Source organism: Micropterus dolomieu, linkage group LG23 (genome assembly GCF_021292245.1).
Source record: "Micropterus dolomieu isolate WLL.071019.BEF.003 ecotype Adirondacks linkage group LG23, ASM2129224v1, whole genome shotgun sequence".
NCBI lineage: Eukaryota > Metazoa > Chordata > Actinopteri > Centrarchiformes > Centrarchidae > Micropterus > Micropterus dolomieu.
This window is the reverse complement of record NC_060172.1, coordinates 24,705,187-24,722,440: the sequence shown is the minus strand read 5'-3', so window position 1 is coordinate 24,722,440 and position 17,254 is coordinate 24,705,187. Positions and strand designations below refer to the sequence as shown.

At 40.8% G+C, this 17,254-nt stretch overlaps 1 protein-coding gene across 2 annotated transcripts; it reads left to right on the top strand.

Moving 5' to 3' along the window:
* Positions 1 to 51: 51 nt before the first annotated feature.
* On the top strand, positions 52 to 17,160 carry gucy2d (guanylate cyclase 2D, retinal). 2 transcript variants are annotated; one of them, XM_046039897.1, is made up of 20 exons: positions 52 to 198; positions 426 to 578; positions 6,458 to 7,486; positions 7,604 to 7,905; positions 7,996 to 8,368; positions 8,485 to 8,569; positions 8,677 to 8,782; positions 8,919 to 9,038; positions 9,130 to 9,210; positions 9,497 to 9,673; positions 9,768 to 9,924; positions 10,024 to 10,173; positions 10,620 to 10,768; positions 10,882 to 11,045; positions 12,201 to 12,393; positions 12,756 to 12,930; positions 13,494 to 13,592; positions 14,253 to 14,347; positions 14,451 to 14,533; positions 14,739 to 17,160. In XM_046039897.1, the coding sequence occupies exons 3-20, from the start codon at positions 6,616 to 6,618 to the stop codon at positions 14,821 to 14,823; spliced, it is 3,465 nt and encodes a 1,154-aa protein (XP_045895853.1). In that variant the 5' UTR covers positions 52 to 198; positions 426 to 578; positions 6,458 to 6,615; the 3' UTR covers positions 14,824 to 17,160. The 2 variants fall into 2 exon arrangements, with proteins under 2 accessions (XP_045895853.1, XP_045895852.1); XM_046039896.1 differs by adding an exon at positions 4,732 to 4,783 and having other exon boundaries at positions 52 to 578.
* Positions 17,161 to 17,254: the final 94 nt, after the last annotated feature.

Below are 17,254 nucleotides of genomic sequence, written 5' to 3'. Positions count from 1 at the left end.
AAGGCTGAATTCCGTGGACAAAACGTAGCAAAACAATATTTTTAAATGAAAACGGTGGTGCCTTGAACACACAGTTGTGTATGCAAACACGCTGATTTTAACTGCATTTTTAACCACAGCTGTGGGTAACACCTCTGACACGCCCACCAAACGGGGAAGTCCGTTGCCCAACGTTGCATAATGTTGATTGAAAAACTGGTAAAATAATCATATTTACAAAGCTTGAGAGAACCCAGCTTTCTTTGCAGCACTGTGAAAGTGTTTTTTTTTCTGTTCTGTGACTTTATTTTATAATGATGACCGGAGGCAGTATGTGGAGTCAGTTCGCATTCCTGTTATGCTAACGTTAGCAACCGTTAGCTAACGTAACGTATCACCAGTGGCTGAAACCTTTCCAGACAGTCGTCACTTTTTTTCGTTTGCAGGTGTTTGCTGAGTTCATCACTTTACATATGTTGAACCTATGCCACCAATTCTACTGCGAACTTGAGATACACACCACAACTGATTGCCCTGTACAGGCAGAAGGCCAAGAGAGCAGAGGCCCTGCAATGATCCTCAGGATTTATGACCTTCAGGTGAGTTTAAGATTACCTTTGCTGTAGCAACAATGTTGATCACATAATGGTCAGTCAATAAAGTGAAAATTGATTATGATATTGTCTTGTGATGACCAGGAGGATAGAGCCATCTACTTTCAATTGTCATTTCTCATTTACATTTATTTTTGTAAGTTTTCCGGTACACTTCAAATGCAATTAACAAGCTTATTTTTAAATTCTTGGGCTGCCCACAACACATAACCCAAGACAGAAAATCCTCAATTTCACTCAGATTTTATGTACTGAGGATGACTTTTTATTTTTCTATCTGTCCAAGAGACCAACTCCATAGCATGAGTGAAGGTCTCAGCAACTGCAGCAGAAGGGTTAAATGAGTCAACCTAATCACCTCACCAGCTTCGAGCGCTGGGCGATTACATCCATTTCTAGCAATTGGTGACTTACTGTACAGCAGAGTGAATTAAAGTTCCTTGCTGCTATAAATACATGTGAGGTTGTTGTCTCAGCCAAAAGGTGACATGTCTGGTCCATCTTCTAGCCTCTGTGAAGACTTCAGCCAGCTGAGCTGCTTCCTCATTTAGGTCATGTTCACAGATCCAGATCTCAAGCTCAGGGTCCTCAGGAACTGTACAAGGATCATCCTCTCAGGAATTGCTTTCATTGTGGACTTTTTCTATGGTTTGACTCACTTGGTGAGTCTTTTAGGCTAACATACAGCCCACGTGGGGTTACACCCCTAAAAAATGTCCATGGACAAAAATCTTTCACAGTAGGTATCTGCTGTGATTTCATATTTTTCCAATAGTGCTACTGTAATTTTGTCATTATCTTCAGAGTCTGCGTGCCTCAGCAAAGCGACCAGGTGAACAGCTCACTTATAGTTTGGCTATTACAAATTTGGGTCATTCTTTCAAATATCCTCAAAAAAATAGACAGTGGGAGCAGCTTTGTTACACGCAACACATATCATTAATGCATTCAACAATTTCAAAAAAACATTCAACCCTTCGAGTTTGTGCCTTATTTCTTTAACCAGTACTGTATACAAATTGTGCTCCAAAATAGTAGTTATGAAGAGGGCCTTAACTTCACAATCTTTCAACCTAATGTCAAAGAGCTGGGGATGTTTAACAGATGAGACGCTGCAGTCAATTAGCTCTCAAGCACCAGAGGGTGCTGCAGCCACCTAACAAGCCTCAGCTATACCCAGATTTGACAGAGAAATCTACACTGGGAGAATGTGTTGATATGCAAATGTATGAATAAAATTTGTTGTTTGACATTTTCCTTAATCCAAATTAAAAATGTCAAAGAAAATTACAGAACATACCAGTGTAAGGGTGAACATAATACAACAGACATCTAAGATTATATAAAGTTAAGTTCTCTCGGTGTAATATGTTATGTCTGGAAGAAGTGGTGGCATCAGGGAATGCAGTATGGGGGTTGAAGGATCACAGCATTAGGGGAAAGCCCTCTAAGTGTGTGACTCTCCTCATGGGGATGTAAAGTCTGTTGAATGGGTCAGAGATGTGTTAGTGATGTTGCTGTGTTCAATCAGCGTCTCTGATACTGACTTTGCTGTTGTTTCTCTAGTTGAGTTGTGCATGTCAATAAGATGTATCACACTTTTCTGAAATTACAGGACATCCCTGTAAACTGGGGATTTGAGATTCCCTGCTTTACAGCTCTGAACCTGTGATGCTTGAAAGTGATGTCACTGTGGGACGCAGCCAAATTAATTCACCTAATCAATTAAGCGGGGTCATGGAGGAGGCAAATGTCTAAGCTCCCACATGTTTGTTTTTTTTCAATGTTTGATAAATTAACTTTGACAGATAGCTTCTCCGGAGAAAATAAAGAATTCCAAGAGAGATGTACTTATAATCAAATCACGGGACAGCTTTGAAAGTTATGTGACCAAGCACATGCCAGTATCAAATTGTCTTTCAAAGACCGACATGTCAAATGTAGATAGAGTGCATTTGTATAGATTTAAATAAATAATTCTTAGTGAACCAGTGTTCAAAAGCACATTTTGCCTGTTATGCCTTCTGTCAAATCAGTCTCACTTTTCAACAAACACTTAATACTGCTTAAATGTAAATGTGTGCCTAGGTTGTTGGTTTAGGCTACAGATTAGTAACATTCAGGGCTAACTATAATAGGAAAGCAAAGGTCAGAAGCGGTTGTGTCCTCTTGTCAGTACTGTGCAGTGTTGCTGCCTCTGTGGTAGACCAAGCTGGTTCTATTGCTCAACTGGGCCGGCCGTATGTCTGACCTTGCTTTGAAGTGATCTCTGTCAGTGCCGTTAGTCATGTCACTAAGAGGCTTGCAGGCTGCAAATCAGTTTAGAACAGCCTCACCTGACTAATCTGATTACTTCAACAAGGCTGCAATCAATGTGCAAGACAGGATCAGAACAAACACATTGTCACACTTCCACATGTATTCATATTCAGCACTGAAGCTATTTATTTGTTGTATTGTTTATGAGCATCTTTATGTTTTTGTTTTTTTTTTAATGTGGACTTTCCCATCCCCCTCAAAGGCATAAATTCCAGCTGTAGTGAACTGTACATGTGGCCAGGTCAAAAGGGCAACAGCAGACATTCAGTAGCTTACCACAAGTTATTTTCAGCATCCAGCTCACATCGTTCTTCTGCCTTTATTAGCATTGCTCCCCATTTGATTCTCATCAGTGCATAAAGCCTCAGATAATGTGAAGAAAACTGGTCATATTAATGACACCTTGACATAATTTATCAATCTAACAGAAACTTTATTATGAAATTTACTACTGGTAGTTGATCATGAGTGAGGTTCAGCTTATTGAGTAAATGTCAACCCATGCTGTAATTGGCTAAATGACTGGATAAAAGAACCATTTTACTGGTGTGTGTGTGTGTGTGTGTGTGTGTGTGTGTGTGAGTGTGTGTGTGTTCAAGGGTAAGTTGCTACATTTCAGTTAGCATATTTAGCTACTCCAGCTGTAGTTATTCTATGGGCACGACATAAAGCATGAGTGAAGGTCTCAGCAACTGCAGCAGAAGGGTTAAATGAGTCAACCTAATCACCTCACCAGCTTCGAGCACCGGTCGATTACATGCATTTCTAGCAATCGGTGACTTATAGCAGAGCGAATTAAAGTTCCTTGCTGCTATAACTACATGTGAGGTTAAAGTTAATAGCGTTTGATGAGTAAAGTGCTCCTGTTCTGGCAAAAGTCCCATAAACTTCAACCCTCACTCCAACAAATGAATGACAAGTTCCACACAAGATCAAATCTATTTTGTGCTACATTTTTTTAAATAAATAAGAAAGCAGGTGTGTGTTCTGAGGAACTCATCTTTTATTTAACAACAATTCTGGGTTGTGCCTCAACTCCTTGATTTCAAACACATGGCGGTAGGAGGACTCAGTCCAAGCTGAGTGTTAGCCACTATTTTCATCACAATCCCTCGCAGTTCTGACTGTCAAAATATCAGTTGAATCATTTCAGTCAGTCTTATAATGTAGTTGTGAACATGTAAAATTTACCAGGCTACACCAGCACCTGAGGTAACAGGACAGGGAGTGAAAATACCTCTACTTTCACCTTTATCTCATCTCCTCCAGCCCTTCCCCCACACGCTCTTCTCACACTAGTATGGATTAAAAGCTAAAGAGGGTTGAGAAGTCAGAGCCTTCCAGTACTTCCCACTCTCCCCTTTCGTTTACCTGTTATCTCTCCCTAGCTCTCTGCCGATCTATTTTTTGCCAATCCAGACCTGGATCAAGGTTGGACCTCTTCTCACTAACCGTCCCTTCCTCTGTGGTTTGGGGTGGGTCCCAGTCCGAAACAGGGACAGCAAGACTAAACAACTGGAAATGTGGAGGATTTAATTTTCAGTATTGTCTTCAATGAACTTGGATGTCAGAGGAGATAATTAGATTTTTTTTGGATTACCTATGATATTTTTTCCAATAAAAGGACGGAAGATAATTTTTCCTCCTGTACACTTCTGTACCCTCATCCACCTTGGATGGTGCAATTAACGGCAGGCACTAAGCTTGACATGGTTCCTATGAAAACTGCTCCAGGTCAGAACCGTCTCTTTCTAAAATTTTTCACTTGTAAGGGTAATATGTTTTCAGCTTTAATATTATTAATTCTTCCATCCTACAGTGTCATTGTGTTCTGGTTCAAATCAGTTTGCAGTGGAGCTCCACCAGTAAAGGTGAGACTGTTGGAAAACCAAAGATTGTTTAATCCCTTCATAAATTTGTTTTAGACTTTTTGCTCTATATAATGTAAAATGTTTTTTGAGGAATTAATATGATTTGACGTATTTATTTTCAATAGCACTTCAGAACAAGCCAAACATTTTAGTCAGTGCTCCTCTTAACCTATTACCAACTGATAAGCCAACATCAGTATTAGCCTCTTTAAAAGGCTGGTTGGTTCGCCACTTGCTTGCTGCATTTCAGCTTGAAGAAAGAAATCAGGCTCCTTGGTATTTTGTTCTGTTAAACTGTATTTTTGTAACCACTGAATGCCACAGGTGGCTTACACCATGCCTCATTTAAGATTGTGCAAATATAAACTGGACAGATAAACAGGCTGATATTTGGGCCCATATCAGCTTATTGCAGATATATATCAGTATATGTGGGCTGGTAAGTAAAAATATATTGCAGGACAGAAATGCAAAACTATGTTTGAGGTAACAGTGTCAATGTTATGTACTTGGTCCACCAGGGAGCACTGAGTTGATCTGTTAACTGTTAAATGTCACACTTAGTATGTATCTTTGTCCCAGCTCTTAAACTCTCTAAGCTGTGGACTGATGTTTTAAAATTGTCTTCATAAACCAATATTATATTGGTTGAGCAATTGTATTTCTTTCAACTGGAACTCCTCATATTTTCAATAAGCAATGTTCCAGCTCAATGCATTAGCTGCAATATTAAAATTCCCCCTCACCAGGCCTTTTGCCTAGCTGTTAATGTCAATACTTCTGACATGGGCAGACATTTTTAAAAAGTGTATATGTTGGATTTTCACTGCCCTTATCTTTGAACAATAAAGTCTCTAAATTCAGTAAATGTTAATTGATTAACAAGGTGTCCATATGTTTTTTCTAACTTAACGTGAAACACCAGCTCCATCGTACTGTAATCTTGATATATTTCTGGCAGTTAATACAAATTTAGATGCTAGTTTCAAGAATCTGAGGGATGCCTGGACTGACGAGGAAACATCCAGAAATGGATGGCTGAGATCTCAAGAGATTGACTTAAATCCAAATAGAGACATCAAGGCCAGATTTAGCGCCACATTACCTGGCACCTTGCAGAGCTTGCCACCACATGCCACTAATTCTTTAAGGAATGGCAATGGCACTCTGAGCACCGTTTCCTCTGTAAGACAGATTGACGGGACGGCTGTGGCTCAGGAGGTAGAGCGGGTTGGCCATTAATCAGTGGTTAGTGGTTCAATCCCTGCCTCCTCCTGGTTGCATGTCGAAGTGTCCTTGGGCAAGATACTGAACTCTGAATTGCCCCTGGTGGCTGTTCCGCCTATGAATGTATGTATGAATGTGCGTGAATGTTAGTTTCCGTTCAAGCACTTAGGCTCATTGTATGACTGGGTAAAAGCGCTTTGAGTGGTCAAAAAGACTAGAAAGGCACTATACGGAGCATTTACATTTGATGCTGATAAGATTCAACATCACATTCTGTTAAACAAAACAGCTCAGCAACATTTAAGTTCAGGTCGGGATTTCGGGATCATGTCTGATCATGTCCGGGAGACTGTTTAAGCCCTGAGTAGAACTCAAAACCGGATCACACCTGCTTGTCATGTTACAAATTTCCTAATTCTTTTCACCTTCTCTTTTTTCTGGAGGCAGTGATGGCTCGGGGTTGTCTCGTCACCTGTCCAGATTTGGACTAAAGGGCCTGCTGAGTGTCAAGGGAGACAACACAAAGACAGAATCACTGTCACAAATCACCATAATCTCTCCACTCCTCTTCTGTGTCTAAAGCATCAGAATAGTGGTGTGAGGAAATGGCAAGTCACAGGGACCCTCGCTTTCTGCACAACCTGTCCTACCACCCACGATGGCAGCACGACTTAGGAAAAGTGAAGAGAAAAAGACATATGCAGACAGTGGTTACAAACAGTTGCAGTGGATATAGTCTGGATAAATCATTAGCAGCTTCATCATCGTCATCAGGGCCATTGTCATCAAAACCACAGTTACTATCGTCCCCTGTGCAACGCTACAGGAGCTGTTGGGGGAACTGGTTTCTTCTGCCCTTACTCATAGTCTCATTACTACCCTGTCAAGCTTGGGGGACCACCTTCAAGGTGGCCCTGGTTGGACCCTGGACATGTGACATGTTATACTCTAAAGCCCTCCCTGACTTGGCAGCCCGCCTTGCCACCACTCGCATAAACAAGGACCCTTCCCTCAACAAAGGCTACTGGTATGACTACACACTGATTAATGAGGACTGCAAGTCCTCCCGTGCCCTTGCTCGCTTTGCGGAGCTGAAAGGTTATGGTGCTGCTTTCCTGGGCCCCGCCAATCCAGGCTACTGCTCCTCAGCTGCTTTGTACGCAAAAGAGTGGGATATTGGGATTCTTTCCTGGGGTTGCCTCAAACCACACATGAAAAGAGGAGAAATGTACCCCACCTTCCTGCAGCCGCTGCCACTGTCCTCCAATGTACTCTTCACTGTGTTGCGGTACTTTCATTGGGCCCATGTGGCCATAATCTCGGAGGAGACAGACATCTGGGAATCCACAGGACAGGAGCTGGCCTCATCACTGAGGGCCCTTGGCCTGCCTGTCAACCCTGTGGTCACTATGGGGGACGACAAGGATGGGCCTCGGAGGGCCCTAACAAAAGTACGGGAAGCAGACCGGGTCAGAGGTGAGTTGAAGATGTTTAATATAAGAGACGATTAATATAAGACATTAAAACAACTATTTTATTATGCATGAATCATGCAAATAATACAGTTTCTAATGCCTCCTCTCTCCACCACAGTGGTCATTATGTGCATGCCTTCTGTCCTGATTGGTGGCCAATCCCAGTACCAACTTCTGACAACAGCCTTGGCCATGCGTATGATCGACCGTGGCTATGTGTTCATCCCCTACGACACCCTGCTCTATGCGTTACCCTATGAGGATGCACATTACTATTCGCTAGGCAATGACACCAAGCTGCGGAAAGCCTATGACGGGGTCCTCACCATCACAATGGACTCCGGAGAACGCAATTTCTATGAGGCCTTCAAAGATGCTCAGGACAGCTATGAAATTCGCAGCAGCACCCCACCAGAGCAGGTGAGATAATAGAACAAAATGACAAATGTGGAAGAAGATAAAAAAACAAAGGCACTTACCCAAACATCATATCACTGTCTCCTCTGTCAGGTTTCTCCATTTTTTGGCACCATCTACAACATGATGTACTACATAGCTATGGCTGCTGAGCAGGCCCGTGTCAATGAAGGCCGTTGGGTAACTGGTCAGATCCTAGGTGACAGCAAGGGTGGCTTTGAATTTAAAGGCTTTAATCAGCTCTTGAGGGCCGGCAGGAATGGCGAAGGTATGCAGGCTCGCTATGTAGTGCTGGACTACAGTGGCATGGGCACCACTCTCTACTCCACTCATATTCTGGCGGCTGCTCATACAGATGGCAAGACTGGGGGCTTGAAATACCTCAGTCGTTCGATCCATTTTGCAGGCAGCACGCCCTACACAGACTCAAGCTGCTGGTTTAGCCCATACTTTGCCTGTAGTGGAGGTGAGTGCACTAGTAGTGTCATTCCAGGAAATAAGTACAAGCTGGTCCATTTCTGAATTCAGTTCATTCAAACTTTCTTTCTTTGTGTTTTTTCTTCTCTTCTTCTCATCCCAAAGGCATAGATTCAGTCTCTCTCTTCATTCTGTTCTTTGTGTTTATTTTATTGGCTGGACTTGGAGTTAACTTTCTTATGGGTGTCAAGTACGTACAGCAGAATATCGAAGAATGATATCTCATCTGGGGCTGTCTTGTGTGATTCTAAAAAAATATCATGATTGTTTTTCTTTTTTTGTTTTCTGCCCTGACAGAAAAGGCAGAGTTGGGCTCAGCTCTGGAAGTGGTAACGGTGGATCAAAGAAGATAGTTCTGACCCTGGATGACCTGGTCTTCATCAACACTCAAGTCAGCAAACGGGTCAGTTGTGTGCTGAATCTCTGACAATCGACTGTCTTTTGCTTTGGTTTGCTTCTCTCTGCTTTTAGTGATGAAACCTGCTAAGGTTATCCACTCTTAAGATGACCTGTTCTCTTTGAACTGTGTGTGTGAGCAGAAGATCAATGACGAAAGTATCTTGAGAAGCCAGCTGGATGTGAAGACCCCTCAACACTCGGTGTCTGGTCGCAGCTACTTGGCCTCCTCTCCAGAAAGATCCAACGTTGCCGTGTTTGAGGTGAGGGGAGTCGGCCATGACACATTCAATAAATTCTGACCTTTGGATGTTTTTGGTTTCACAAAACTGTGTCGTTTTGTGCACATCCCAGGGTGACTGGGTTTGGTTGAAGAAATGTCCCGCTGGAGCAGTGTCGGGTTTCAACAGCGACACTGAGTTTGTCTTTGTCAAGGTATGTAAATGTGTGAAGGAAGCGCTGAGTTGGTTTGTTTTCCTAACAAAGGCACATCAGTCATTATTTGAACAACTGACTCTTCATTTTTGAGAGAAAACACAAAACACAGACTGGCCTGATTGAGTGATTACATGTAGATATGCTGCCATTTAGTATTACAAAACGCCTATTGAGTACACTAACCCAGGCCAAAGAAAAAATGTATCAAGCTGAGTGATACAGTAGCGTAGTTACATCCACAAAACATTTCACAGCCATGATGTTTCCATTGTCTTCCTATCAGCTCAGAGACATGAGGCATGAGAACCTCAATCTGTTCCTCGGACTGTTCTTCGACTCTGGGATCTTTGGTGTTGTGACTGAGCACTGCACCAGGGGCAGCTTGGAGGATCTGCTCGGCAACGAGGAAGTGCGTCTCGACTGGATGTTCAAGTCTTCCCTGTTAATAGATCTGATTCGAGTAAGAGAGACAAAATTACCTGCTCTTTTTTCATTTCCTTTCATCTTGTTCATGTTTTGTCATCACTCACACAATTTCCTCCAACTGATATCAGGGAATGAAGTACCTGCACAATCGTGACGTCGTCCACGGGCGGCTCAAGTCCCGTAACTGTGTGGTGGACGGACGCTTTGTATTGAAGGTGACGGATTATGGGTTCAACGAAATTTTGATTTCCCAGAGCATTGAGAGTGACGATGGAAAGCCAGAGAGTGAGTTCAAGTGTATCCACAGACTAATTGAGCAACTTTGCCCGCACATGTATATTTTCTTTGTTTATTTATCGTTGTGCCTTATTTTTTTCAATAAAGATCTGCTTTGGACGTCTCCTGAGCTGCTGCGAAGTTCCAGTCTGAGGAGTAAGGGCACTTTCGCCGGAGATGTCTACAGCTTCGCCATCGTAGCGCAGGAGGTCATCTGTCGCTGTACACCTTTCTGCATGCTGGACATGCCTCCCAAAGGTGAGTGATATGGTATTATTATTTTTACAATTAAATCTGTGTGTTTTTGTGTGTGTGGTTGTGTTGTTCTTGGAATGTAAAAATAGTCCGCACAGTTGTTGATGCTTCCGTGAACATTCATCATCACCTGTGATTACAAAATGATGATCCAAAAAAAAAAAAGAAATAGTGAAAATAGTCAATAGAGAACCCTGTAAGTGCAATTAATGTGTACAATATGCTCTAAGCCACCTAAATATACCATATCCGAATCATCAAGTAAATAAACCACTATGGCATGTTGAGAGGAGAAAAATATAGGCTACTCAGTATGTGAGTAAAACATAATGCATAGTAAAAATGCACAATAAAGTCCTCAGAAATGTATGTGCTTCAGTAGAGCACCTAGTATTTATCATGTTTGGATGTATGTGCTTTTGTACATTTATGTTTGCGTGTGGTGACAGAGATCATCAGCAAGGTCAAAGAGCCTCCTCCGCTGTGTCGGCCTGTTGTGTCCGTTGACGAGGCCCCACTGGACGTGATACAGATTGTAAAACAGGCCTGGAGTGAGGATCCTGATAAGAGGCCGACGTTTGAGGAGATCTTCAAACAGGTAGAACCGCTGAAAACACACGCTGACCCAGATCTTCTACTCCTTATATATTGTTCCGTACACAAATAGCAATCTGGAGATGACATGCCTGTTCCCTCCTTTTCATGTTAAAGTTCAAGAGCATCACCAAGGGAAAGAAGACCAACATCATCGACTCTATGCTGCGCATGTTGGAACAGTACTCCTCCAACTTGGAGGATCTGATTAGAGAGAGGACAGAGGAGCTGGAGGTGGAGAGACAGAAGACTGACCAACTTGTGGCTCAGATGTTGCCCAAGTGAGTGTCCAGCATCTTTAACGGTCACATGAAAGACCCAATAAAACTGTTGTCATGCTCTAAGTCATAGCTATTGTGACTGATGAGCAACAATAGCCTCTGGAGGTCAAAGACAGCATTCCTGAACCTGGTAGGGATTCAGTGCTCACTACAGTAGGGTGACGGCTTTCTGAGATACAGTAGTGGTTTGAGGCCCTGTGCTGGGATTTAACAATAATTCTCAGGAACTGTGGAGACCAGGCCTGCTGTGCAAAATGCAGCTAATCCACACCACAGAGAAAATGTTGAGAGATTGTTATTGAATTGTCTTGTTGCCATCTCTTGAGCAGGAAAACACAAGTGAACAGTTTAAATAGTCAAAATGTATTTCTTTATTCAAACTTTTTCATCAGAATATGGCTGCTGAATTCAACAACTGTGGGAATATTTGGTGCAACAGTCCCATTGGTTGGATTGGCTTCTTTATATTTTGCTTGCTCATGCCAATTATTCTGTGCTTTTTCACACATAACACAACACAACTAAATATACTGTAAGTGGTGTTTAGACTCAAATGCTACACTCAGCATAAAAACATCAGATCATATTCATTGGCTCTTGTATAGGCCCCCCCAAACATGTAAATTTACACTACTACATGAAGTGTCTTCATATGTGCAACCGGTCAGCCACCTCCATTTTCTCAGTTCTGTCTCAGAGCTGGATGTTATAGTCAGAATTTTCTTCATCTAAAAGTAAAAACAAGGACACATTAACGTAGTCAAATGTGTTCTTAATCGCTTTGAAGTCTAATTGCATATCATTGAATCTTTATTATATAAAAAAAATGACTGCAGTTATTTGAAATCACTGATCTGCCAAAGAGAAGTGGCTTTTCTATATTTAACTGTTGCTACGGTTAAATATGTTAACTACAAATTGAGAGGAGAGAATCACACCATGCTGTTCATTATACTGTATCTCAGTCATGTATTTCGAGGCATCACTTTTCCTGTTTGCAATGATTAATAATTATATTTGGGGGGGGGATTAGAAAGGGACAGCGGTCTGAATAAGTGTAAAATTACATTCAGCAGTGTCAGGCTTTTTAGAGAGGACTGTTTCTTCATCTTCAGCACCTCAGAGTGTCATCTACTCAACATATTCCTCTTGCAGGTCTGTGGCCCAGGCGTTGAAGACAGGGAAGCCCGTTAAACCCGAGCACTTCAGCGAGGTCACGCTGTACTTCAGTGACATCGTGGGCTTCACCACCATCTCTGCCCTCAGCGAGCCCATCGAGGTGGTCGACTTACTCAATGACCTCTACACACTCTTTGATGCTATCATTGGACTGCATGATGTCTACAAGGTGAGTGTTGGAGGAGCGTGCATACATATCTACGATGAACTGTTTTTTTTTCAATATTTCACTTCACTTATAGCCCACTTACTGTATTTTGTAGTGTTAGTTGTGGTATCTTATACATATTACAGTATTCTTCTGTAGGCTTTTTAAATCAGTGTGTAGAAATAAGCCAAATTTAATTGTGCTTCTATCCAATTCAATATTATTCTATGACAATCATTTTTTTAATGTAATTTGTTCATTTTGAAAATGATTATAAAGATTTTTGTTTCAGTATTTTAACATAACATTAAAACTACAGTCAAAATGTCCACAAACATTAGAACTAGGATCCTATATTGTTGTCTTATTTTTATGGTATTTAGGTGGAAACTATCGGAGATGCCTACATGGTAGCCTCAGGAGTCCCCAATAGGAACGGCAACCGCCATGCAGCTGAGATGGCCAACATGTCTCTTGACATCCTCCACTGCATTGGGACCTTCAAGATGAGGCACATGCCTGAGCTAAAAGTCAGGATCCGCATTGGCCTGCACTCTGGTGAGCAACATGTCCATCCTCTCCGTGCTGTGAATGTAATGTTGCGTATGGAAAGTTCTTTACCTTGGATAATTACTTTTAAGAGTCACATCCATGTGTAATATGGCATGAAATAAATCCAAGCTCAATTTCTGAGTGATTTGTTGCATATAAATAGAAATACAGGAATAAGCTGCTAAGGTAAGGAGGTATTTTTATCTTCCTTATCCTTGTCTGGAACATATTACTGGAACAGTGAAACCCTATCCACTTAGAGTGCTGTCATCCAATTAACACACTGCATACTTTAGATTTTTAACTCCTTTCTATGAATTTCTTTATGAACACAGAGGTGGTAGTGCACAGTTTTAATTCCATGTTTTGGGAAAAGACTTGTGTAATTTTACTTAAATGGTAAGATAGTCTACCAGAAAGAGTGAGATAAAAAATGCACGGCAATCTGAGTCACAATGTAAAAATCTGACACACAAAATGGTTAACGATGATTTAAGGTATTACAAGGAGAAAGGCATCCTATTTAAAGCCCCCCAACCTCTGTGTGTGTGTGTGTTCTATGTTTGCAGGCCCAGTGGTAGCAGGAGTAGTGGGTCTCACGATGCCTCGATACTGTCTGTTTGGAGACACTGTGAACACAGCATCTCGAATGGAGTCCACAGGGTTGCGTGAGTGTCTCATATCGTCTCTATTATAAAACCAGACGAATCTCCTCTAACCCTTTCTATTCTTTTTTGAAATTGGCCTTTTAAAAAAGAGGACAGGTGTAGTTTGTGTGCATGCTGCTTGAGGCTAAATAGGGCTTTAAGTGAGCAGTTCTTACTAATCCTTTAAGACTATCAGCAGAATTAGAGGCCAATCTGAAGTTTCAGTGTAAATGTCGTCAATGACCAAGTTTGACTTGGCTGCCCTCTGCGTGCTGTTAAGTATGCTAATTAAGTAAAAACAAAGTATCAGCTACTAAGTAAACATTACTTAATTGATGTTTAAAAATAACACTCATTTGATGGAGCTCCCAGAAGAGCATATTGTAATAAAATAAACTTTTCACCTTTAAACTGGTCAGTGGTTACTGTATCTAAAATAACAATCATGCATGCACATGTGACTATACTGTATTTCTGCTATTAGGAGCAAAGCAATGATGAGTAGTCTACTGCCATCAAGTGGCTTAATACTGAAAGGACAGATTGATTTTCTACATTTCTGTGAAACAATCAGTTTAAACTTTAGAAAGTTCCGAGGCCATTACAGACTGTTCATGTATACCTGATAAAAGTGATTTCAGTGTGCAAATGCTGAGGATTTTACTGTATCTGTCATCACAGCTTACAGAATCCATGTCAACCAAAGCACAGTTGATATCCTGAACAGCTTGAAGCTGGGATACAAAATTGATGTCAGAGGCTTGACAGAGTTAAAGGTAAGATGATAAAAAAAACACTAATAATACACACAGAAGATACACAGTGTATCTACTGGACTGCAATGTTAGCTAATGAATGCTAATGATCATTTATTTTCAGGGAAAAGGGATTGAGAACACATTTTGGTTGGTAGGGCGGGAGGATTTCACCAAGCCTCTGCCTATTCCTCCAGACACTCAAGGGTAAGAGAATGTTTTGGTTACTCCTCCACACATGCATACATGTGATTTGCCTGATTTAATCTTTGCATATATACTTATACTGTATCATTTTAGACTATTACAGCACAACTTAATGTAATCAAACAACCTATTTGTATGAATGGAATGTGGTGCTCTGCTCTATGTCCCAGTCATGGTGCATTAAAAGCGGTATTTTCTATTACAGGGGAAGCAATCATGGTATCAGTTTAGAGGAGATACCTGTTGACAGAAGACAAAAGTTCTTGGATCGACAGAAGAAGATGGGCTAGTGTTTTTTTTTACAAATGTCCCAGAATGAAAACTGATATTTTTCATTGAAAGAATACACAGATGTGTTAATGAAAGGTTGAACATGCTATAATACCCTATAATTTGTGCTACGCTCAAAGTTAAATGCAGCACCAGTGACACTGGAAATCATTTCTATGCTAAAATAATCTTTCATTCTCTTCATTCACAGTTTTAGCACATCTGTGCCACAAAGAAAAAAACAACTCCAAGATGCAAAAAATTAGCCAAAAACATTACATTACATTACAGCGTGATATGCATATCAAGGTTGACTTACAGGTCTAAAATATGTTGATTTAGAGGACAGCAATTGCCTAACAAGAAGGGACTGTGATGGGTGTATCTACAAAAATCGCAGTATCATTTGTAATACCGGTGTACTTCATGTACTGTATGTATTTGTACTGATCTTTGTGCTTTGGAGAGATTTTATAATGAACACCCCAAGGGTGGAAGCTTTTACTGCTCGACCATTCATCTCTGGTATAATAGTCTATGCTGCACTCACTTTAGAAGCATTAGCCTTTTACAACACAGAATTAATACATTAAAACAGTTTCACAGTAACTTAAGCTGGAAAGCACTGGGCAGGTCAGTCAGGGTTGAGAGCTCAGGTCTGGAATATCTCTGATTTTGCTTTTGTGGCAGCATTGCTGGGATTATTCACACATTTGATAAATGAAGCCATATTATCAAAAATGGTCTAAACAAAGCATCTGGTTTGTTTATTTAATAATACAATAAATTATTAATATAGAATTTTTTATAAACTCAATAATACTTGACTATGTTTCTCTATTGCGATAAGCCTATTTGAGTTGATTTGACTGATGGGTCTGGTACTAACTTATTAAATTTAATTAAATATGCTCTAAATTTTAGTTTAGATGACTTATTCCAATTGTAATCACAAAAAGAAAATGATGATGGGGCCAAAAACACCTGCAAAGCTGAAATAGATAAATATATTCCAACATTTACTGACAAATAGTTTTGACAATAGAAAAATGCCATGGGACCCACATGATTGACTAATGATGTGCATATACAGTATGTTTCTCTCCCTAATGCTGTTATAGCACTACATACAGTGTGTATTGCTTTTAACATTATGCTGACATTTTCTACCAAATAGAAGACGTATGCAACAAACAAGACCCAAACTATTGCTTGCTAACAACAATGTAGTTTTACTATAGCTTCACCTACAGTACATTTAGCCTATTATTGTACTGTATGTACTGTACAGCACGCTGTGTGTTCAATGGGGTCTAAATAGGACAGCAATAGGAAGACCTGATTTCTGTGACATACATCTGCTTTGCACTGATATGCAGAATGTCGAAGTCAATTGACTGAAATGATCATCTCCAATAATGTGCTTCAGCAGATTGAGCCTTTTCATGTGTATTGCCATCTTCCAGAGGAAAATGTCTCTCAGCCATTATCTTTTGTTTTGGGCTCTGCTGGACCCCATACAGCGGCTGTATCTGAAGGTGCACTGAACAAATGTCCCTCCCATACCCACCCCCAGGGGATCCTAGTTGAATTTTGAAGAACGTATGGGGGGAAACATGCATATAAAAAGGGGAGGGGAGTCATTTCTCTTTGGCCTGGTGTATGCAGTGTATATACTGTACATGTGTACATAGTTTGTCATTGTCCTGTAGGGACTTTTCAGTGGAGTTTCTTTCTGCTTGAGTTCTCTAAATCCCTGAAACAAAAGGGGAAACCAACAGAACACAAGGGTTTAATCAGAGTGCATTGAAAAAGCGAGCAACCACATTGTGTACTCACTCTCCTTTGGCTCGCTAATTGTCTGCAGCAGCACTGATATTGAAGCAACAACAGGCAGGCAATGTCAGGGAGTGATGTTCCTCTAAAGAGTTTCAGGCTGTGGCCATTTTTTCCTTGGGAGCTAACTGCTGACAACTTCCAACATACACGACTTGTCACAGTAGCTCAGCGTATAGACAAAAAAATGGAGGTCTGATGACTTGATTATCGGGTTGCTTGTGTCTTAGTCTTTCACACCATTAAGTATTTAGCACCAGCACTGGCTCTTCAAGCATGATTAAACCCCTGGCGAAGAGGAAATGCGGGATTCTAAATCAAGATGAAGGACATGGGGGAAGCTGTCTGAATGTTTCCAAAGAACAAAATTTATTATTCTATTGCATAGGTAGGACTTACCTTTTCTAGATTTTTAATCAATTTGCCAAATAGCTAGATCTCATCAAAACTGAATGGACTGTATTGTTAATTTTAAAAGTGATCTCAATGTGTTTCTATAAATAAATTATGGTTTTAGTGAAGTTTGTGTCTTTGTATGTTTGTCTTATTCCCTACTGTTGAGTCTATAAAATTGGCTATTTTCCCAAATGGTGCCAGTAGGCTACATTAAATTCT